The sequence below is a fragment of the Mus pahari genome, unplaced genomic scaffold (genome assembly GCF_900095145.1).
Source record: "Mus pahari unplaced genomic scaffold, PAHARI_EIJ_v1.1 scaffold_8541_1, whole genome shotgun sequence".
NCBI lineage: Eukaryota > Metazoa > Chordata > Mammalia > Rodentia > Muridae > Mus > Mus pahari.
The window spans coordinates 24,275-48,863 of record NW_018391613.1 but is presented as its reverse complement, the minus strand read 5'-3'; the positions used below and the strand labels follow the sequence as shown (position 1 = coordinate 48,863).

Sequence of the window (24,589 nt, the reverse complement as noted above, 5' to 3'; positions counted from 1 at the left end):
GAGTGCTGGGATTAAAGGCGTGCGCCACCACTGCCCGGGGGCAATATTTTTTTGTAGTCTTAAGCTAGTCATTCTGTTCTGATCTCTTTACCAACATCTAAGGAAAAAAATAGAATCACTTTCCTGTAATAAATTTTAAAAATACAAATTTCTTTATCAAAACTATATAAATAAATTATAAACATAAATGTATAAAATATCATAAATATAAGTATATAAAATATAACCATATTAAGATTAATAAGATACATAATTCATATATCTTGTGTCTAGTATATAAGTAGCTCAGTTTTATAATTGAAGAGCTGTATAATTACATAAATATATGTATGCATAATATAATCAAATAACTAAAATTAGAAATTTAGAATGTAAGTTTTCTTTTTAAGATTTATCTATTTATTTTATGTATATGAATACACACTGTAGCTGTACAGATAATTGTGAGTCCTCATCTGGTTATTGGGAATTGAATTTAGGACCTCTGCTTGCGCTGGTCAACTCCACTCGCTCCAGTCGGCCCTGCTTGCTCAGTCCCTGCTTGTTCTGGTCCAAATATTTATTTATTATTATAAATAAGTACACTGTAGCTGTCTTCAGACAGCATCAGAAGAGGGCATCAGATTTCATTATGATTAGCTGTGAGCCACCATGTGGTTGCTGGAATTCCAACTCAGGATTTTCAGAAGAGCAGTCAGTGTTCTTACCCACTGAGCCATCTCACTCATTCCCGAAAACAGTTTTATATACGGTTCTGCAGCTGAAGAGATATACAAGCCATATGTAACAGCTGAGAGCTATCTATGTGGACAAATAAGTTATCAAGAAGAAATGAGGTTGCCTTGTGAAGACACATATATCCTGAGAATCTATAGGTCCAGACATTGGGGGATTCTTCTATTTAGGGGGTAGAGTGAGAGAAAGAAAGGTCAACAAGGACTATGCATGGGAGCAGAGTGAACAATGCATGTACAGTTTGGACAAGGTGTTAGGAGGAAGCAGACAAAAGAGGACTGGGCCAACAATATCAAGTAAGCCAAGAGAATAAAGATCAAAAATGGACAGGAGCCAAGATGGTCTCAATGAACAGGGCTCCTGCAGGGAGGTAAAATCTGCGAATGAGTTGAGTCTCCCCAATACCTCCGGGTTTGGGGTATCCCACACCTTGGCAGCCATGTGTAGCTCAGTGAAAGAATGAGGCATGCCACTGCCAAGCTGGGCACATTCTTTCCCAAGAAGGAAGTCCCAAGAGTGGAGCTTTGTTGAAGATGTACTACCAGAAATTCATTACAACACACACGCTACTTTGGAAACTGTTCTAATTTCATTTCTGTTTCTTTGAGAAAAGTCTAACTTTGAAGAGAAAGCGGTTCATCTGACTTAAAGTTCCCCTACAACAATAAAATCACAGCAGCAGGAGCTGAAGCAGGTGGTCACACTCACTAGAGCAGGGAGTGAATGTATGCATGCTATACATCTTTGCTTACAAGATTGTGCTCAGCTGTTTCTTTGCTCTTACATAGTTCAGAACTGCCTGCCTAGGAAACAGTGTTACGCATGGTGGGATTGGTCTTTTCACATCAATTAACTTAACTAACTGACATGTCCACAGGTAACCCCGATGTAGGTATTACTTCACTAAGACCTGCCTCCCAGGTAATTCTAGGTTGTGTCAGGTTGACAATGAAAGCTAGCCATCACAGAGACTCCCTGAAAACATGGCTATGGAAGCATCAGAAGACCTTGCTCACATCATGGCTCTGATGGGATTGCTTATGATGGTACAGCCTTTGCCTTTAACTCAGCACAAAAGAGAATTTGGAAGGTGGCTTTAAGTAATGACTTCTGAGTCAGTCAACTTTTTTCTTTAATAAATATCTGAGATGATGTTTTTATAAAGAATAAATTTTCATTTGGCTCACAGCTTTGACGTATATAGTCTATGTTGCTTAACTATGTGGTTTGGAGGCTTGTCATAAGGCTGTTCATTGTGGTGGAAGGATTGGTGGAGGAAAACCATATATCCTGTGACTGGAAACTAAAGCAGAATTAAGGGGACATAATTCTATTCTACATGATCTAAAGACCAACTATGTTGCACTGCACAGGAAGAGTTCCATCTAGTCATCGCCCCCCCCCCCCAACCCCCAGGAAATAAGTCTGCAACAGAGGAGGGGCTGTGGAACATTCCATTTTGAAACAATGGGAGCTTCTTTTTCAATATTTATAAAAACCAATGTAGGTATATGTAACTCACATATGTACATGTAACATATGCATGCTATATACATACTAAACTTCATTTCTTTGAATGTTAAATATATAAAAATATGTGGGGTAGTAAGGTATGTAACTCATTGAAGATTATAAATAATTCAATTTCAAGGCTTTTTGTTTTATTGCAAGCAAAATGTGTGGTTATATAACTTGCTGTGTTTGTTTGCTTCCAGGGATTTTAGAAACAGGAAAGATGTTTGGCCCAATTATTGGACTTCTGTTGGGATCCTTCTGTGCAAGAATTTATGTAGACACGGGGTCTGTGAATACAGGTAACACAATGCATTTTATTTATACAGCCCGGTCCATAGAGTTTGGGAGGATGCTCAGGAATGCTATTACACTCTCTCCTTTGACCCTCAGTTAGGTAAATTATCACCACTTACAGATGGCAGACCTAAGGGGGCCAACAGGAAGGGCAAATTGCCTCATTCTGATTTAAAATCTACTATTGTTCCACCATATTTCAGCCACAATTTGGTTTAAAATTTATTTTTGTTTATTTTTCCAATGAGGCAATCACTATGGCTAAGAAGACAGATTGCTCAGTTATATGATAAGCCCCAATCTCTAAAGGTTATACAAGACAAATGGGTCATTTACTGCTGCAAAATATATTACTCCATACTGCTAGACAAAATTAATTTTTTATTGAATACATAAAATATAAAAATTATTGGATAACATGTATTTTATGCTATTGTTTTTATGTATGTGTATGGCTATGTGTGTGTGTTTAGTTATTTGTATGTACCGTGATTGTGGGTGTGTGCTGAAGTCAGAAGAGTGTATTCGATCTCCCAAAAAACAAAGTTACAGAACGTTGTGAATTTTTATGTGGGTGCTTGGAATAGAACTCAGGACCTCTGTAGGAGCAATAATAACTGTTAGCCACTGAAATGTCCTTCCAACCCCCTTCCTCAACCACTGTGGTGTTTTGAGACATCAGGTTAAAGCTATTTCCTTAAATATGTCTCAAATCTTGTTTCTGTCGTTTGAAATGTCGTTTTAGCTTTTATGCCCTGGAGAACTCCAGACTCCTTTTCTTCTTACCGAATTTTAACTTCACCTAATTGATTAGTATCACACAATTTTTCTAAAGGTCTCAATTAGACCCCAGTGAAATAGCAGAGGCTAATAATCTCAGCATTTAATAAGCAGAGGCAGAGGATCACAAGCTCAAGTTCCTAAAACAAGAATAATAAATTGTGAATAGTTTACAAATGATATACAAAGTTTATGCACAGATGAAATTGTGAGTCTCAGTAATTTGTTACAGTTTACATAGGAAAGAATGACGCAAGCTAATGCAATATCTGTATTCCTTTACAGATGACCTGACCATAACTCCCACTGATACACGCTGGGTCGGTGCTTGGTGGATTGGCTTTTTGGTCTGTGCAGGAGTGAATGTCCTGACCAGCATCCCTTTTTTCTTCTTTCCAAAAACACTCCCAAAGGAAGGATTACAGGATAATGTGGATGGAACTGAAAATGCCAGAGAGGAGAAGCATAGAGAAAAAGTCAAGGAGGAAAACCGAGGAATCACTAAAGGCAAACATGGAAACTTTAAACTCTCTTTGGTTTAGATGGGTCTGTGGTCAGTGGGCACCTGTCACTTGTGCTGAGACAAGACAGCTTGTCAGTAATCATCACTATTCACTTGTGTTAATTGTCCTCTTCGAATAAACTGACATGGGAGGGAACCTGACTTACATGACTTACCTTAGATTTGACTCTTAAAAATTCAAGTTAGTCTGAACACTCAATGAGCAAATATATTTCCCGATTATTTTTTTGCTTATTTTACAGGAAATATTGCTCCAAGTTAAAAACATGAGTAACCAGAAATTCAAGATAAAGATAAAAATCTGTTTGAGAAGGAAAATGTTAGTTCAGTTGTGAGCATCCTTGAAGTCAAGGCTTAAAGAGAAAACATGATAGGTGACATAATCCTCTATATTTGAATGTCTGTGATAGTTTACAGGACAATTGTTCCCTTAGAACAGACTGTTTACATCAAGCAGGAATGTTATTAAGCAACAGTGTAGAGTAGAGCTGCTTCTATGAGAAGCTAAGGTGGGACAGCAGAGTGTTCAACAGTGCACAGTCTTAAAACTTGCCACTACTTTCACAGTTGTGTGTGTTGAGGCCTGTGTAGTCTTCTCACGAGATCAGAGATAGTGAGTAAGGGGCAGGGTTTGGGCTCTGGAATTCTGAAAGTGTATAGTTGGGTGGGACCAGTGCTTTACCTCTTAAATGGGGGTAAGAGTGTGTTACAGTCTTGGGTGTCTGTGATGTTCTGTTACAGTCTACTATGTCGAGCACCTTACTGATGACATTGTTATTTCCTCCATCACTCATCTCCAACACCAATGAGTACTGAATGGTCACACGTCTAACTTAAACACTACAGACTTTGGATGAGGAGCCAGTGACACTTGTTGCCAGTGTCCAGGTTTAAGTCTTCTTAGAAACATAGCCATGTCAAAGATTCTTCTGAGAGAGCTAATGTTGACTGTTTTCTGTGTGTGTGAGAGACACTGTAGTCTTCCAGATCAACCTAATTTTCAAAACTCAGAAAGAGCTTAGCAGAGAATAAGACATAGAGGAAATAATTGGGAACTGAGGAGACTCATTTAGGATGTCAGAGATGTCAGTCAACACACATGGGTGAGTTCAAAAGCTCCCAGGAATATTGACCGCAACCATCTCACGCATAAAGATGAATTTTGCCATTAGAGTTAATTTCTTTTCATTAAACTGCTCGGCCTCTTCTTCTAAATGGTTTCTTCTTGATAGTTTTCTCTCATTAAAATATTAGACAATTTATGAAGGTTAGTATAAAATCATCAATCAAGACAGTAGACATGAAGACATATAGAGGGAAGAGACTATTAAGTGTGAATTTCAGACAGGCTATAAACTTGACTCTGACTTCTTAAAGAGGGAACAGTTTTGGCTAAGTCACTGGGAAGATACTTGGCATACCCCAGTTGAGTCAGCGGTATTACTTACAGGTAGACCCTCATGTTGAGATGCTTATGAGGATCACTAGGTGATGTGAATGCATGGCCTGTTGTGAAGCACTGATGAGATGCTGTGGTTGTCTGGGCAGTAGCATGACTCCTGCAGCCTTCCTAAGCTGTTAGCTTATCCATTCTTACATCACAGACTGATAGCATCAGTGCCTGTACTCAATCTTCATCAAAGCCAGTCTTTTGCAGATCCCAGAGAACAGACTATTTACCCTCTGGTGTCTGAAGGATATGAGTAGACAGAAAGGAGAGAAAAAGAAATGAAGGAGCGTGACCACAGACTTGACCCTATCTCCTTATGGTTTTACTTGCTGGCACAAGTGTGTTCTGGTTCATGGACAGCCCGCTGTTTCTCTAACTTCAAAGTGACCAAAACAATGATCTAGAACTTTAGCTCCAAAGGGGTAAAGACCTATGAGATGCATTTGTCTCATAGCACAGAATCTGTGAGAACATTTTAGAACACTGGAAAGGCAAGGCCAAATTATCTCTTTTGTTTTAGATTTCTTGCCATTCATGAAGAGCCTCTCCTGCAATCGGATTTACATGCTTCTCATCCTGACAAGTGTGCTCCAGATCAATGCATTTATCAATATGTTTACCTTCTTGCCCAAATACCTGGAGCAGCAGTATGGAAAATCCACGTCAGAGGTCGTCCTTCTCATAGGTATGTATGTTCATTATTTCCTTCATAGCACGTCTCTCTGCCATGACAGCACGGTAAACACTAGACCCAAGGGCATGGTAACCATAAGATGGTGAGAGTAGGTGACAACAACAGGATTGACATCTGTTAGGATGTAAAGGAAGTGACCAGAAATACCCTCTCTGATTTCTCTCCAAGCAGAAGGTTAAACCATTATAGTTATTGCAATTGTGGGGGAAGCTCTTATCAGTCAATTTTCAGACAGGCAACATGTTAATTCAAAGAGGAATACAGAGTTAACTCACTGGGCTTCTGTATCTTACCCCCAAATGTTACATCTGGGCTTCAGTTCTTGCTCTCCACATTACTCATAATTCAGTTGCTCAGACCCCTGTTGATCTGATGAGTGTATGCAAGCACTTTCTTTTCTTGTTTGTACAATAAACCCAGGGATCCTACTTTACTCTTGAAAACTGAGGATTATAGGCTGGCTCGTCCATATTATATAGAATTCTCTGAAAGTCCGAATCCCAGTCCTTACCCTAAGATGTATAAAATTAAATGCAGTGGTATGGGGCTACAAAGGATGCTAAGTTCTTTTAAGCCTTGTGCTGGTGTGGGAACCCACTCTATGCAGGATTTTCTCTTCCCTCTCCTCCCCCTCCCTCCCTCTCTCTCTCTCTCTCTCTCTCTCTCTCTCTCTCTCTCTCTCTCTCTTTCTTTCTTTCTTTCTTTCTTTCTTCCTAAAAATTTTTGTATAGGGAAAGAGTCAGTGAGTAAGAATGCTGGACAACATCAACAATGTTCTATACTTGAGAAGAACGGACTCAGCAGAAACCTTCAAACATCACCCAGAGTTGGGTCAAATTCCCAGTTTACAAAGTCAAAAGAAAAATACACGAAACATCTAATATCATAAACGTATGTGTATACACACGCTTGTGTGTGTTGCTCATAAAGTGTTTATAACCTGCTGAAAATGATTAAAACTGTGCAGCTAACTATGTTTTTAAAGTGATGTTAGAGAGTATTTGAAAACCTCTTTGTATATAATATGCAGGCGACTAGGGTTTATGATCATTTGTACATTAGAGCTAAGTCATTTCTTAAGTAACGTGTATTAGATAAATTGATAACATGCTTATTTTCTGCTGCTTTATAAATACTATTTTACTTGCATTTATAGGTGTTTATAACTTACCTCCAATCTGCATTGGATATTTACTTATTGGCTTTATTATGAAGAAGTTCAAGATTACTGTCAAGAAGGCTGCATACATGTCATTCTGCCTATCCCTGTTTGAGTACCTTCTGTATTACTTTCACTTTATGATAGCCTGTGATAATTTCCAAGTTGCAGGCTTAACTACCTCTTACGAAGGGTATGTTTTTTTCCTCAATGAACATCATAATATTTTTTTACAATTGCTAGTCTATTTTCTCTAGGGGTTATATATGATTGGATCATTTTATTATAAATTAATAGCAGTGATCCATGGTTATCTTGTATTTTCTGTTCACCCATCAATCCTATAGAAGCCCACACAAATTTTAAGTCTATAAAAAGGGTCTGGGGGCTACCAGTGAGTAAGTTTATGATTCTACATATGTATGGGTAGAGCCATGGTGATATCTTAGTCTGCTTTAAAGTATAATAGAGAAAAGTATTATTTAGCCTAAATTATATATTTTGTACTCCCATAAAGTTTTAAAAGTAAAGTGCTTGCTGAACAGGCAGGAGATCCTAAATTCAGGTTTCCAGAACCCATGCAAAGCTTGACATGGTAGTGTATCTGCCTGGTGTCTGCCCTGGTCTTTGGGGGAATGGCACTGAGTTGGAAACCGCATTAGATGGAGGCCAAAGACTGATGCTCCCTGACCTTATAATTTTATTAGCTATGCTGAAATAAGTACAGGTCTCTTACTCTGTAACTTACTATCTATGCTCATAAGCGCGGGTTTCCTCCCTCTCTCGCTCAAGGACCCAAATGGCTTTCATTGACTTTGCTTACAGGTAATATTCATATTTTAGACAATTAGGTTCATAGGATTGAATTTTGTCATATCCGTATAAATAAGAAATGGACTCTGCAGATAATCTGTACTCAAACTTATGAGTCAGTACTTTATAAAGTTTTAAGATTTTGCTAAATTCAACATCCCATTTCACTTAAAGTTTAGACTATATGATATTAACTCTAGCCAAAGTAGAAATCTACGACTTATATACATGTCCAGATTTTCAGGTGGCTCCTGTAGTATGTCTCACTTGATATTACAATACTGTTTGTGATAAATGTTCTAATTTCTATTTAGAAACTCTAAATATACATCTCTGTTTAATCAGGAGTCTCTTACTGTTAGAGATGTATGTATTTTGAACTGTATTTAATTTTCTAGTACATGTTATTTACTGCTTAATACTTAACAAATCTTGGCAAGTTTAATCTTTCCATTCCCACCTGTGACATACAGAAGATCTCTTGAAAACTGCTACTGTCCCATTTACCAAATCATGCTAGCCTATGCTGTATCAAAATATGCTATATTTTTATGGAAATTTAGTGATATACATGTAAATGTTTTTTAAGTTATTTTATTGAACTTCAATATTTACATGAAGTTATAATCCGTTTTTAAAGTTTCCATGCCAGAACTGTATAAGAAAACAATCAAATAAAAGTAAAGATAATTAAATAAAAAAAGTTTTGGAGCTCATTAACTTTTCCTGAACCAGAGAGAAAAGAAAGGAAAAGAATTAAAATTCCTTACACAGGCAAATATGCGCATGTGTAGTATACACACACACACACACACACACACACACTTGGTCAAGTCCACCCTGCTTCAATCAACTGTACAAGTTTTTACACATGCTTACATGCATACACATAAATCTACACACCTACGTATAGACAAACAGACCTATAAATACATTTGGTGTATGGTGCTGATGCCCAAATACCTCCCACATACATTTGGATAGATGGATGAGAAGATAGGGGAGAACCCCTCCCCCAAGCCAGAACTTTGTTTCTTTGCTCTGACCTTTTTATAGGCAAAAGTTCTTAGAAAATTACCTCATAGATAAAATATTGCACATGAGGGGAGTTACAGGAGTATTTTGATATTAAGTTCAAAGCATTGTTTCATTCTGTAAGTTCAAAGCAAGTGTCACAGGCTTTTGCTTTATTATAGTGCACACCTGTGGCTTTATCCTTGGAGCTGAACAAGAATGAAAGTTTTTCTTTGGTTATAAATTTGTCCCAAGTCTATTTCTATTTTTAGTGTAATTGTGAAAGCCCCTCATATTCCTTACTGTAACACCCTTACTATTCTATGAGAAGGGGACACATTTTATTCTTGATTCTAACTTTATTATATCTTTCTGGCAAAACAACTAAAACCATTTCTAATAACTTTCATTCTGAAAATTATTTGAATCAAATCAGGTAGTCTATAAAATCATCAATTTATCTAAATAGTATTAATTCATGAAAGTTCATCTTTATGTTGATCTGCAGGAAGTTAATAGAATGGAGCTAATGTCCAGGATTCTTAGGCCCTGTATCTCCAGAGTTGTTTCCCTTTGTGATTTCTTTACTGTTTTCTATTTCCATTTTTAGGTCCTGGTTTTGTTTAATTCCTTCACCTGTTTGATTATGTTCTGTGTTTATTTAAGGGAGTTATTTATGTCCTTCTTAAAGTCCTCTATCAGCATCATGAGATGTGATTTTAAACCCAAACCTTGCTTTTCCTGTGTGTTGGGGTATCTAGGACTTGCTGTAATGCAAGAACTGGGTTCTGATGATGCCAAGTAGCTTTGGTTTCTGTTGGTAAAGTTCTTGTGCTTGCCTTTCACCATCTGGTCATCTCTGGTGTTAGTCGGTCTTGCTGTCTCTGGCTGGAGCTTGTCCCTCCTGTTGGCCTGTAAGCCTGTGTCAGCACTCCCGGGAGACCAGCTTTCTCCTGGTGGAACCTGTGTGCAGAGGGCTGTGGAACAGCCTTAGCTCCTGGGTGCAGATGTTGACCAGAAAGATCCTGTCTCAGCTGCTCTACTTTTCCTGTGCCCTGTGTGCTCCTGGCCATCCTGCTTTGGACAGTTATTGGAGAGAAAGTGGAGATCTCATCTCTGAGCCCAGGAGTGAGAGCACTCATGGGAGACCAGCTCTCTCCTGGAAGGACCTGTGTACAGAGAGGCATCCTTAGTCTTTGTAATAGTGACAGGAAAGACATATCAGCAGTAAGAAACAGTCCTGTGATGAAGTCTCTTGGGCCTTTGCCTCTCAGAACCACCCATCATAGACCATGCAAAAAAAACGGTGGGACATTTCCAGGAAAATCACCTGCTAACTTTAGCTTCTCCTAAATGCCAGCCACCCCCCCCCCCCCAAGGCATCTGGAATCTCTGTGCTCCTCCTGTGACCTGAGCAGCACAAACAACTCTGACAGTTCATGGCATGCTCCTTGGGCTTTGGAACACTGAACAATGGGGAACTTTGTCTCAAACAAGGTGGAAGCTTATCTTCTGACATCCAAATGCACGTGAATGTACACATGTGCCTACATACACACACACACACACACACACACACACCCCACACATATACTCACACATGTGAGTACAGAGACACAGACAGATAGACAGAAACCCAGAGAGAGAAAATGAGAGATTAAAAGTAATATTTATTTCAAAGCACTTAAGAATTATAAGATTTAAATAATTTCAAACCTAAAGTTATAAGAAATTGTATATGCATCATCTGATTTGAATCATGTGACCACTGGAAAAGATAACTTGTCTGCCAAGGACATAGTATAGGGACCACATGTTGATATTTGAATATTTCTGTTTCTGCTCTGGGGGAAAGACTAAATCTCCCCCCCCACTGCCTCTTCCTGTGAGTGTATATGTATATGTGTGTATGCACATGCTAAGATGAAGAGAACAAAATAAAGTGCTTGAGTAGGTTTTTACGTATCTGTAACATCATTTCAGAGTTCAGCACCCTCTATATGTGGAGAACAAGGTCCTTGATGACTGCAACACAAGGTGTAGCTGCTTAACGAACACATGGGATCCAGTGTGTGGAGACAATGGTCTATCATACATGTCAGCCTGCCTCGCGGGCTGTGAGAAGTCTGTTGGAACAGGAACCCACATGGTAAACATCCTTTCAGTGTTTGGGCTGATGTTTTGTGTACTGTATTAACATGTACTATGATTTAAGAATATCTGCCTAAAAGCAAAAAGTAGTCATGCTTAACACAGATTAATATTTTTGTGAACAACTCAATTTATTATGTATATGTACACTTGATGTTATAATTCCTAGATATTATGTACATCCTTGACAGAGCCTGAGCATTATTTTGTTATTTCAAAGCCAGTGAGATCATTGTTGAAGTTATCTGAATCAGAATGCGCTGAGTGGGTTACAGAGATACCTCTGGAGTAAAGAGCGTTTGGTGCTCTTTCTAAGGACATGTTTGGTTCTCAGCACCCACACGAGGGACCTCACAACTCCAGTTCCAGGCCTTCTGACTCTCACTTCTGCCTTCTTCAGACATCCACATGTACCTGTTTGTATACACACAGATATAGAAGCATACACATAAATCAACATTAAAATTAAAACTATAAATTACTCTGGATAGAATCTGCCTTTTTTTTTTTTTTGATAGTGTTTCATGACTCTTAGGCTGGCTTCAAACTTGATGTATAGTTGAGATGGAGAGATAATATATCTTTTCATATCACTAGCTTCTTTCACTTACTTACTTGTTTGATTTTGCATTTATTTAGAGTGCGTATGTGTGTATGTATGTGTAATGTGTGTATATGTGTGTGAGTGTGTGTACATATCTCTCTCTCTCTCTCTCTCTCTCTCTCTCTCTGTGTGTCTCTGTGCATACACATGTGCGTGGTATGCAGGTTCCTGTGCATATGAAGACCAGAAGGCAACCTCAGCTGTTGACTCTCAGGTTCCTGCACTTTGTGATTCTGAGACAGGATGTCACCTACCTGGTATTTGCAGGCTCAGTTAGGCTGCTTGGGAAGGGAACCCAGGGAGTTACCTGTTCCCACCTTTAGATCCAGTGTTGCAAATGCATCCTCTATTCATGCACCTTTCCCATGTGTGCTGGGATGAGAACTCAGATCCTCATGCTTGTGCAAGACATTATTAACTGTTACATCTCCTCAAACCTCATTGTGACAGATTAGTATAATAAAGAATCATGCATTTTTCCTTTCCTTAAACATGTTATAATATCGAGAGATGGTTCATAATAAAAATGAAATACAAATTTTCACTCTTAATCAGACTTGGGGACATAAGTATTGACTTTTCTTTTTAGATAAGCTCCTCTGTTGGGTTCATGACTTGGTTTATGAATAAGTACCTAAGTATTCCACCAACTGCCTGAGATACATGTTGCTTTAGTACTTCCTACTAGGTAAAATAAAAAAAAGCCATATTTATTTATTTTTTAAAAAACTATGTGTAATATAGAATGTTATCTCAGTGGGTAAATACATTTGTCACTATGCTTAACCAGTATAATTTGTTTTGGTATACCCACATTGTAGAAAGAAAGAATTAGCTCCCATAACTTTTTTTCTGACTTCATGCATGCAATGGCACACACATATGCACACACACACACACACACACACACACAGAAGAAAAACCAAACCAAAAAGCAAGTAAATGTGAAGAAATAAAATATAGTGTGCATTCAGGATCATTGAATTTTTGCAAGTTTACTCCATGTATTTAGAAAAAAAATACCAGTTTTAAAAATCTACCTTTTTATATTTTATGATAAAATTCTGAGATACCAAAAAGGGGATGTAAATAAAGAGGACACATAGCCTGCATTTACTTATTTAGTATTTTTATTTAATGGTGTTTATGCTCAAACTTGCGTTCTAATTCAAACTAGGTGAGTGCTCTTCCTCTGAGTCATATCATTGACCCAATACTCTTGCAGAAAATACTGAAGGCTCATACTGATACGTTTCTTCTTTAATAAGACTTTTTTTTTTGACAGGTGTTTCAAAATTGCAGCTGCATTCAGTCATCAGGAAACGCATCTGCAGTCCTGGGGCTGTGTAACAAGGGTCCTGACTGTGCTAACAAGCTGCAGTACTTTTTAATCATGTCAGTAATTGGCAGTTTCATCTATTCGATCACAGCCATACCTGGGTATATGGTTCTTCTGAGGTAATAAGTAACTCTTTCATTTAGCCTTCTCTCTGTCCATCTTTGTAGTGTGTTCATATGCAAGTGTGTGATGTGCCATGTGTGTGTGTATGCATGTGTTTATGCGTGTTTGTATAAAAGTGACTCTTATTTACTAGATACAATTGTTTACCTGAAAACTTTATACTGAATAAGCTCATACTTTCTTTCTTTTTAAAGATTTTATTTATTATTATATGTAAGTACACTGTAGTTGTCTTTAGACACACCAGAAGAGAGTGTCATATCTCACTATGGATGGTTGCAAGCCACCATGTGGTTGCTGGGATTTGAACTCAGGACCTTCGGAAGAGCAGTCAGTGCTCTTACCCACTGAGCCATCTTACCAGCCCCTGCTCATACTTTCTAGTTGTTTGTAAACTCTGTCTGGCTGGTTTAGTTCAGCTGTCCTATCTCAAAATTCCCCCAGCTGACTGATTCAAACTAGCTTCTCTTAGGTTCTCATTGAATTGCTCTGCTTGTCCTCAAAATAACTGACAGTTTGTTCAACTTGTGGCTCCTTCCTATTCTCTGCCTCCTGTCTTCACCGGTGTCTAGCTTTTTCTCTTTGTAACCCATTTCTGAAAAACTGTCTTGGTAAATCTGTCTCCTTTCTTCCTCTGTGCTGTTGTCTTAAGTCATCTCTCTTTCCTGTGCTGTTCTCATGAGACTTGGGTGTGTCCTACCTTTGACTCATTCTGTCAAATCTTTCTCGTGATTTGTCTCTTTGTCTGCTCCTCAATTAGATGTCACTTTCAAACATGTCTGCTTCCTTCTGCAAACCAACATTACCGTAAAGGTGTGTACTAAGTTTGTGTTTGTATCCAAGCCAGAGGGACTAAGAGTATGTCATTCTAGCTGGATCACACAGACCTAGAAGGTCTTTGCCTATGATTTCTTGCCAGAGTAGCCATGTTGCTGGGTTACACACACACACACACACACACACACACACACACACACGGGCTCCCGTGTAGTACTACAGACACAGGGGGTTTGGAATGTTGGAGAATCAGTTTTCTCTTTTCATGTTGTTTTATAGGCAGGGTCTCTCTTGTTATTACTGCTTCTGCCCTGTGCTGCCTGTGTACTCCTGTGTACGGCATACCTGGCCGTCAAGTTCCCAAGCAATTCTGCTTCTCTTCCCATTTCATTGTGGGAAAGCTGAGATTATAGATGCATAACATTGAATTGGCCTTTTTTATTTGAACTTTTTAACATATATTCCTGGATCCTGTGGATTAAACTCATGTGATCAAGACTCTGTGGTAAGTAAGCACCTTTACCCACTAAGCAACCTACTGATGACATTTAGATTATTTTTGGTTATTTATTAAACTTTTTTTCTTTAAAATTTTTTTATTATTCATATTCTTTTTTTTTCTCGCTCCAGATTTTATTCCTCTCCCGGTCCACTCCTACTGTTCCACATCCCATACCTCCTTGCTGCCTCCCTGTCTCCACATGAATGTCCCCATCCCCCCTCCCCCCCCCAGACCTCTAAACTCTCTGGGGCCTCCAGTCTCTTGAGGGTTAGGTGTATCTTCTCTGACTGAATGCAGACCCAGCAGTCCTCTGCTGTATATGTGTTGGGGGCCTCATATCAGCTGGTGTATGCTGTCTGGCTGGTGATCCAGTGTCTGAGAGATCTCAGGGGTCCAGGTTAATTGAAACTGCTGGTCCTCCTATAGGGTTGCCCTCCTCTCTGGCTTCTTCCAGCTTTTCCCTAATTCAACCACAGGGGTCAGCAGCTTCTGTCCATTGGTTGGGTGCAAATGTCTACATCTGGCTCTTTCATCTGCTTGTTGGGTCTTTTTGAGGGGAGTTATGATAGGTCCCTTTTTGTGAGCACTCCATAGCCTCAGTAATAGTGTCAGGCCTTGAGGCCTCCCCTTGAGCTGGATCCCACTTTAGACCTATCACTGGACTTTTTTTTCCCTCAAGCTCTTCTCCATTTCCATCCCTTCAGTTCTTTCAGACAGGAACAATTATGGGTCAGAGTTGTGACTGGGATGGCAACCCCATCCCTCACTCAATGCCCTGTCTTCCTGCTGGAGGTGGGCTCTAAAAGTGCCCTCTCCCCACTGTAGGGCACTTCATCTAGGGTCCCAGAAAGGCCCTTGGAGTCATGGTTCCTAGAACCCCAATGTTCCAACATACCTCTCTCAATACTCTTATACTAAGCACTGCTAAATTTAACAATAATTTCAAATTTTATGGTATTTTCCTTCTTGCCCTTTCCCATTTTCACCCCTTTTAAACCTATGAGTGGACATTTTGTTTTGACAGGTGGGGACTAGTTGCCATTCAGTTAACTGATTGGCACAGTATGAAACTCTTTGTGTAAAATGACCATGCTCCTTTGACATCCTGAGCTCATTCTGTCTTTAACAACAACAACGACAAGTTCACTAACAGACACTCTCTGATGAGGAGGTACTTGGATGAAATGGGGAAGACTTACTAGTGCTGGGTCAGCTGGCAGCTACCCCCAAGCCCAGATATTCTTGCTCTGTTGCTCTGGACCAGATAATCTTTCTGTTTATGCTTTTAAAAAAAATAACCTGGCTTAACTACATTGAGATGCCCAATTCTAACATAAACTGAGGAAGTTGCAGAGCCAAATTTCAAAATTTATTTTCTGAACAGGTGTTCTTTCCAGTCTAGTGTACTTTATGTCCATCAACAATGGGAAAACAGTTCAATCACCTTTTCTTGTCTCATTGGAATTCAGAGGCAAGTTGAGTTAACCATGATGTGTAACTCATTTATACATAAAACATTTTATCCTTATATACTGTACCAATTTTATCACCTCTCCCTTTCCCTGTGCTTTTCTGATTCCTTGCTCATATTCTCTCTGTATCTTATTCTCCTCCTTCCCCAAATCTCTTCTTTCCTTCTCCATCCATTGTTTCCTTCTTGTTCTCCCCTCACACCTTTCTTCTCCTCTCTCCTCTCTCCTGTCCCCTCCCCTCCCCTCCTGCCCTCATCTCCTCTCCTCTCCCCTCCCTTCCCCTCCCCTTCAGTCCTCTCATCTGCCCCTCCTCTCTCTTCTCTTCCCTTCCCTTCTCCTTTCTTCCCCTCCCTTTCCCTTCTCTTCCCTTGTCTTTTCTTCCCTCACCTTTGTTCTTCCTTTCGTCTGCTTTCATTCATCATACACACTCACTGGAATAGGCTACATATATGTCCTTATATATTTATTTCTCACTGTAATATTTGATATCCATATATTTGCACAAATGGAGATTTGGTATATGCCTTGGTTTAGTTCATATGTTTAAAGACAGATAACGTCAAAGAGTATTGCTGGTTCTTAAGGTTCATTCATGCAAGTGAGGGACATTTGGCTGTGACTTCTATTATGGCATCATGTGCCAGGCAGATGCAGTTGATGTAGCTAAATTGTGTCTCTTCTCCTTAGTACTCCAGAAACCTCAGTCTCAAAGCTGCATGATCAGTTGGTAAGGATGACTTTCCTCAGAGGAGGAAGGTCATAGGTAAAGGGGCAGATGAGTGGCCGAAAGTTCCTGTTAGAACCTCTAAACATGCTCTCAAGAGATGGTCTCATGTTTGCTGCATGTCTGTCCCCACTTCCTCATGTTTGCTGCATGTCTGTTCCCACTTCCATTCCTCACTCAGTTTCTCAATGATCTTACCTTCTAATGTTGACTCTTCCACTGAGGGTGAAAAAAATCATGGCTCATTAATATTTTAGCGTATGATTATTTGAAACATCTTGTGTATACATGAGTGTGTGTGTTTGTTTGCATGCCATGCCATGAATATTGAAACAGGACGACATCTCACAGGTAATGGCTCATCTTCCATCATGTTGGTTCTATACATTGAACTCAGGTTGTCAGTCTCTGTGGCAAGCACCTTTACCCAATGTAATGAGGTTAAGATCTATTCAAATTATTTTTCTCATACTTCTTTGTTCATTATTGCTGAATTTCAAGATTGAAATGTAAATGATGGATGATACAGTATTACTGTTGGCATGATAACATTAATTTTTTCTAGTCTGTTGTGTTTTCTTGAACTCTTTAATGGAATTACTTCCAAAAATGAAATCCCAACAATTGCATATATTATGATTTTCTTATGCAAACGTGTATTTGGTTGAAAAAGACCACATTTTAAAGGAGCTTTCACATTCCTCTTTTTAAAGAGTATTTTTTAGTTTTTGTCCTTATATCTTTATAGGGCTCCGCTTTGTATGTGCTTCTCAAAACTACCTCAGATTTACTCTTGTAGGCAGCACAGGAAAGACAAGTGTCTACATTTTTAACTCCATATAACAAAGTCATACTTAAAAATGTCATAACCTACATGATAGATGCTTTTTGTTTATTTATATTACTACCTTTACCATATCTTGACTTTTTATATAATGTGTGCTTGCTTTTTAACAACATGGCAACATGCCTAGCAACCAACTTAAAAGAAGAAAGATTTATTTGGTTTGTGGTTTCAAAGGTTTGGATCCATTATGATGGGTATGGCATGGTGGTTGCCTTGGAAACCAGGAAACTATTCATCTAGGTTAGCAGACAATCTCTAATTGTTAAAGGGCTCAGCCCTTCTTTAGATCTGTGGAGGTCAGAGGAAAGCTTTCAGAAGTTATTCTCCTTCTGTGTGAGAGTAACAGAGGCAGAGCTGTATTATCATCATTTCAGGGTAAAAAGCTTAAGCATTAGGATCATGAACTACCACTATCACTGGGAAGATGCTAGGGCAGATATAGATTTGCATGATGCAATTTTATGTATGTATATGTGTATGTATGCATGTATATATGTATTTTTCAGGTGTATCAAGCCTGAAGAGAAGTCACTTGGAATTGGATTACATGCATTTTGCACAAGAATATTTGGTATGAAGAATTTCCCTAACACATCAAACCAATATTAAGTGCTTAGTTAACTAGTTAGTTTTATGTGAATAAGAAGATAGTAACTATCTTGCCAACCCAAAACACAACTCTAACCTTAAATAAGGGCTTATTCTAGAATCAAACATGAGTGACCATTACTTGGGCACACAATATCATGTCCTAACATGTGGACAGTCTTGTGATGTTTGTATCTAGAAAGGAAAGGAATCCAGGAACAAAGCATTTCTTAAATATATCTGTGGGCACATCAGGTGGATTACTTACAGCGAAGCAGGGAGTTCTGTGCTGTCCGCTCGGATGCTATCTGATGGCTTTTTTAGTGTTTGGGTGGGTAGAGGCTATAGATCTCTTAAGTCAGGGCATCTCCCAAAGCTCCATGCGATAGTCACCTGAATAAGCCCGGGCACAGGGACTGGGGCAATGTATATTTGCTAAAAGAGGTAGAGATAATTTGTCTCTGGATCTGCAATATCCCAAGTATCCACACTGAGGAAGTTCCATGATCTTGTAGCATCTTTAACATAGGTATGTTCTCCCTGCTTTACACTGAACTTCAGTTTACAAGCTTTTGTGTTTAGAACTGGCTACTTGAGAATGAAGTAACTGCAGAAATGAAAAATCCTTTCCCTTGTCTTTAAGGAGTTTACTTGAACTTAATTACACAGCTAATTTTTTAGAAGATTAAAAATAAAGTGTGAAGGGAATGGTTATTTTTGTTGGATGTACAGAAAATTAATAGAAGACATTTCAGAAAACAAATGATGTTCATGATTATGAACTTAATGAATGATTTCTTAGCACCTTATACATAATTTTCATTTTCTGTTATCTAAAAGGTTTATATTAACATAATTCCTAAAAGTAAGTTTAAAGTCTATATATACATATATATGTATATATGTATTCCAATATATGTATATGTATGTATATTTTATTTGGAAGTATAAATATATTTGTATATTTATAGTTAATATATATATATATATATATATATATATATACACACACACAAATAAAATAACACATCCTTCTCTGTTCTTTCTTCCTGTCAATGAGCTGTTTTTCTTTCTCTCTCCATTGCAGCTGGCATTCCAGCACCTATTTACTTTGGAGCTTTGATAGACAGAACCTGTTTACATTGGGGAACCCTGAAATGTGGTGAGCCAGGGGCATGTAGGATGTACAATATAAATAACTTCAGGTAAAGATAACTTTTTGAGACTTACTTATGTACTACATAAAATATCCCAATTCATATCTAACATTCTCTTGAGTAATAAGATTTTATTTAGCTTCATTTTTAGAATTGCACTTGGATGGTATAATTCCCAACTTCCACATTTTAATATCTTTCCGTTATTTTTAAAGTGCTTAATACATGTAAACTTTAGTGGGTTTCCTGACCTTACCCTTCAGAATACTTGAGAAAAGGAACAGGTGTTCTGCATAGTGGCCCTGGAGCAGGAGGGTTGAGGTACACCTTGAGCCAAGCTATCATGGTTGAACACTGGAAATAAACAAGACAGCAAGATATGGAGACCTGGATCAAGGGCATGTACATGGGAGAAAAATCTCTCATTTCCTACAGTCCCATACTTATGGACAGAGAGGAAGGGCTCTGTCCTTCTGCAGCAGTTAGGATGACAAGAGTCCCAGAACATTCAGGCAGCATGGATTCTGGCATTCTGTGTCCTGGAAAGTTCAGAGACCTCTCCTGCTTGCAGCCTGAATAGATGAGAAACCCATGGGCTATCTTGAAAAGTATCTACATTTTACTGCTGGTCTCATCTCTGGGAACCTATAGATGCCCCACTGTATTTCAGTGTCTAGTGGCTTCCTGAATATAACTTGGCTTGGCCCAGGGGTGGTACAAACCCACTGAGAGTGTTACTAAGGCAGAGGATGCTGCCATGCCTAGAAATAACTGGAGCTGCGACCCTCAAGAACCAGGAGACCAGAGAGTTGGCCCTCTGAGATTCAGGTGCATCAAATTGTGTATAGTTTCATACTGCTGCTTATGGTAAAATTACCTACATGGTGATAATGGCAGAGGAGGCATGGTTGCCTAGTGTGAACAAATGACAAGGGGAGGCATGGGGGTGGAGTTTGAGGACTTCAGTCTTGTTGCACACTCCATTAGAAAGTAATGGATGCTCAAAGCCCAACACATGGTGCTCACACTCATGGTGGAAATTAATCATCAGCTAAATCTTTCTGAAAACATACTCATAGACACACCTAGAGATGTATTTCTATAATGACCACAAATTCATTCAGGATGGCAATGGAGACTAGCAATCATCAAAATTAAGAAAATACATTTAAACTTCTATAGTGAATTTTTTGACATATTAACAAACTAATTAATAGCTCAGTAAAGTAGATTACATGAAGTTCATGGGAAAAATAATCACCTAATACTTTTCTTTGAAGAATTAAGGGTTTGTAACGATACACAAAATTACCTTTCACTGGACACATTAAGATGTAATACATATTCATTCTTTTCATTAGGCGCATTTACCTAGTGTTGCCTGCTGCACTAAGAGGATCAAGCTATGTCCCTGCATTCTTCATTCTAATACTTATGAGGAAATTCCAGTTCCCTGGGGAAATGGACTCTTCAGAAACTGAACTTGCAGACATGAAGCTCACAGTGAAGAAAAGCGAGTGCACAGATGTGCACGGAATTCCTAAGGTTGAGAATGATGGAGAACTGAAAACTAGGCTGTAATGAGTCTTAATCCTTGCCTATGCAAGCACCTGAACAGAGTGCACATTGCACTTCTTTGAATCATGAGAGGTACGATAGGAACTCTTTTCCTAAAATAAATCAGGGCTGGACACAGTGTAAGATACTCTCAAAAGGTCACCGTCTCATCCTCAGGGGGCCTCTGGTGCTCACTGTTCATTCTAGTCACGTGTCCCAGAACACATTGCTACTTTCAAAATCATCTTAGAGTAAAACCTTTGAAGAGGGGCTACCTAAATGGCTCAATGGAAAGGCATGCTTTTTACCAAGGCTGACAAGGTGGGTTTGATCCTTGGGACCAACATGTTAGAAGGACAGAACCAACTACTCTTCGGGTTGTCCTTTTCTCTCTACTCCCACACTGTGGTACATCCCACCCCAAACAAACGAACAAACAAACAAATAAAAAATTTAGAAACTATTAAAAACTGATGTTTGCTTCAAAACTTGGGTTAATAAAATTCAAGGTAAGCATTAAAAACAAAATCAAGATGTGGTTTGGATGAGAAGTGTCTCTCGTAGGCGCAGGCATTTGACATTTGGTTTCTTGTTGATACTGCTTGGGGAGAATTAGGGGATGTATGTTTATTTTGGAGGAAATGTATCAGTGGGATGTCTTTGAGAATTAAAAGCCTCACTCTCCTTCCATTTCTTTCTCTGTTGTGTGCTTTGGTTGAGGATGTGAAAGCTCAATTTCCTGCTCCAGTCACCATGCCTGCTGCCTGCTGTCATGCCTCCTTGATGTGAGGAACTCAGTACCTCTGGAATCATATGCCAAAGTAGACATTTTTATAGGTGGCCTTGTGGTTCTTTTTCACAGCAGTATAAAAGTAACTGGTACAGAAGTCATGTTATTTTGTCGCTGATAAAGAATATCAAGATTTTAGGGAACAACAAGGCTTTCTGTCTTGACTGCCAAGTGGGTACATATTGATGTCTGAGGCCTATGCAGACCTGACCCCATCGCTTAGCTGGATATAGTGGGAGATCTGGCTTTGGGAGTGTGAGATCAGTAGAGCCAGCTGCAGTACTCAGGAGAGCTGGCCCTGCACGTTGTGGGTAAGCTGGCACCAGGATATGAGCTTGGGAGATCTAGCCCTGCCACTTGACTCTCCTGTGGTGGTATGGACAAGGGAGAAATATCCTGCTCCCACTCTCTCCTCACCACCTGCGACATGTTGAAGACCTGGCCCTGGGGTCAAGAGAGCAGGAGAACTGTCACTATCCTTTACTTGAGAGCACAGGCCCCATGCTTCTCCTGGGCAGCACAGTAGAATTGATCCTGGGGTGGGAGTGGGGGCTTGGGAAACAGGAAGTTGGACCCTCCCACTTGTCTGCTCTTTGGTGGCACGGGCAAGGGAGAGATGCTCCCCCACTCACCCCTTGCTACCTACAGCAGGCAGGAGAGCTGGCCCTGAGGTCATCAAAGCTGAACAGCTGGCCCTGCCCTTCATCTGCTGTGAAACTTGGGAGAGCAGGCCCTGCACCTTGCCTGGGCAGCAGGGTAGAGCTGGTCCTGTTTTGGGGGCTTTGGAGGTGAGCTCTGAGGGTGTGAGAGCAGAAGACCAGCCCAGACTCCTCTCAGGCCTAGATCCAGGGCTCTGAACTGGCCCAGCTCAACATCTACCCAATCGATGAACTACTGGGATGAATGAAGGGACTGGTCCTACATATCCAAAATCACAGGATCTCCCTGATGCAGAGAAACAACTGTGTATCCAAGATGAGTCTCAGTGAGGTTCCAGTATTGATAGAGTAGCAGAAGCCAGAGATCTCCTACCAGACCAATGAACATTTGTAAATAAAGAAGTGTAGATGAAAGTAGACTATAGGGACACACTGTGACACACTACAGCTTCCATAACAAGATTTTCTTTTATTCTCTGTTGGAGGAGAGGTTGCCAGTGTGGAAGGAGGGTACAAGATGAGGAGGAGATGAATGAGGTTGGGGCACATGATATGAAATTCACATAGACTCAATAATAAGTTAAAAAAATAATGGTATAAATCTCTAAAGACAGGGAGGATGAAGGAATGAAAGGTTATTTATGAATAGTAAAGTGAGAATATCTACAGGCTAGGACAGAATAAAGGCAGGTACAATCTCAACACCTCCTTGTGGGAGCCATAACATTTGTGAGAGAGCTAGGTTGACAGCGTTCTGTTGCGTGAACGGGAGCCCATCCATTTCCAAGAAGGAAAGGCTTTATTTTGTTCAGGCTTCCAGTCGTCTCAGGTTATGATCACTTAGCCCGGCTGCTTTGGGCCTGTGTACATGCAACACATTGAAGAAGAAACTCACAGGGAAGAGCCTGCGGTGCTCACATTGGCTGAGAAGTAAGGAGAGATGGATTGGAGGGGTCAGAAGCCCAGGATCTCTTCCAAGGGCTTATCATCATTTACCCAAATTCTTGTTCTAGGCCCCACCTCTTAATGCTTCCACCAACCTTTTTTTTTTTTTTTTTAAAGATTTATTTATTTTATTTATTATGAATACACTATAGCTGTCTTCAAACACACCAGAAGAGGGCACCTGATCCTATTACAGATGGTTGTAAGCCACCATGTGGTTGCTGAGAATTGAACTCAGGACCTCTGGAAGAGCAGCCAGTGCTCTTAATTGCTGAGCCGTCTCCAGCCCCTTCTACCAACTTTCAATGGTGTCTTGCTGAAGACTAAGATTTTTAACACAGGAGCCATTGTGGGATGGTCCAAACCCAAAACAACAGCAAACAGAAAGTAGCTTAACTGAAGAGTTTTTTGGAGTTATCTTCAAGGTTGTTATGATTTACTGGATTAGTGACTGTGTATTATAAAAGAAAAGTTTCATGGAGGTGGAGAAAGGCCTCAGCAGTTATGAGCATGCGCTGCTCCTTCTCAGGTTCTGAGTTTGATTCCCTGCATCACATCAAGATTCTCACAACCAACTTTGATTTGATTTGATGCCTCTTAACTCCCAAGTGCTTGTGCTCACATGCATATGTGTAGTGCCTGAGACTTACTCCTTAGGAAGGAGGTCGTCTTCCACTCTTGAACACTTGTCCTTCCTTGATACTTATTGGGGAAAGCAGTTCCAAAACAGGCAGTGGTGTGTTTGGGGATTTCCTTGTAGTGTCCCTGAGGTCTGGGAAGATGGATTATTATTCTGAGCTTTATATATATCATAGCTAGAAACAAACAATATTTGCCTATTCTGATATGCTATAGATACACTGTAGATAGATGGTCTTCAAAAACCTCAAAGATCTACAAAAAATGGTACTTGAAGATGTTCTAATTTCTTTTTTTTTGAGACAGGGTTTCTCTGTATAGCCCTGGAACTCACTCTGTAGACCAGGCTGGCCTTTAACTCAGAAATCTGCCTGCCTCTGCCTCCCAAGTGCTGAGATTAAAGGCATGCACCACCACGCCCGGCATGAAAGCAGACTTAATAATTCTAAGAGATGTATGATTTCACAGATTTCTTTTTAACCAATTTTAGCCCTATTTTCAACATCCAGAATGAAAGAGGCAATCAATTTTATTGCAGTATTTGTTCTTTGAAAGAAAAGTAATAAGTTCAGCAAACACTGAAGTCCTCCTTGTTTTCTAAGGTTCAGCATCCACACCAGGTGCCTTGTTCCATTTGCCCACTTCATGCTATCAGCCTTTGTGGTCAGGAAGTGCCAGACTTTGAGTCCTGAGAAACCTGTAAGAGCAATTTTCCTTCCCCAATGGGCATATTGGTTT

At 39.6% G+C, this 24,589-nt stretch overlaps 1 protein-coding gene across 1 annotated transcript in view; it reads left to right on the top strand.

The window, feature by feature from the left end:
• Positions 1-21,281, top strand: part of LOC110314614 (solute carrier organic anion transporter family member 1A5) — a gene marked incomplete at its 5' end in the record, with an annotated part of 26,520 nt that extends 5,239 nt beyond the window's left edge. The window contains 9 exons of the mRNA XM_021188878.1: positions 2,451-2,549; positions 3,610-3,831; positions 5,818-5,982; positions 7,148-7,343; positions 10,961-11,126; positions 13,018-13,190; positions 18,023-18,087; positions 19,192-19,309; positions 20,623-21,281. Of these exons, the coding sequence (XP_021044537.1) occupies positions 2,451-2,549; positions 3,610-3,831; positions 5,818-5,982; positions 7,148-7,343; positions 10,961-11,126; positions 13,018-13,190; positions 18,023-18,087; positions 19,192-19,309; positions 20,623-20,842 (1,424 nt within the window). The remainder of the gene's footprint in view (positions 1-2,450; positions 2,550-3,609; positions 3,832-5,817; positions 5,983-7,147; positions 7,344-10,960; positions 11,127-13,017; positions 13,191-18,022; positions 18,088-19,191; positions 19,310-20,622) is intronic.
• Positions 21,282-24,589: the final 3,308 nt, after the last annotated feature.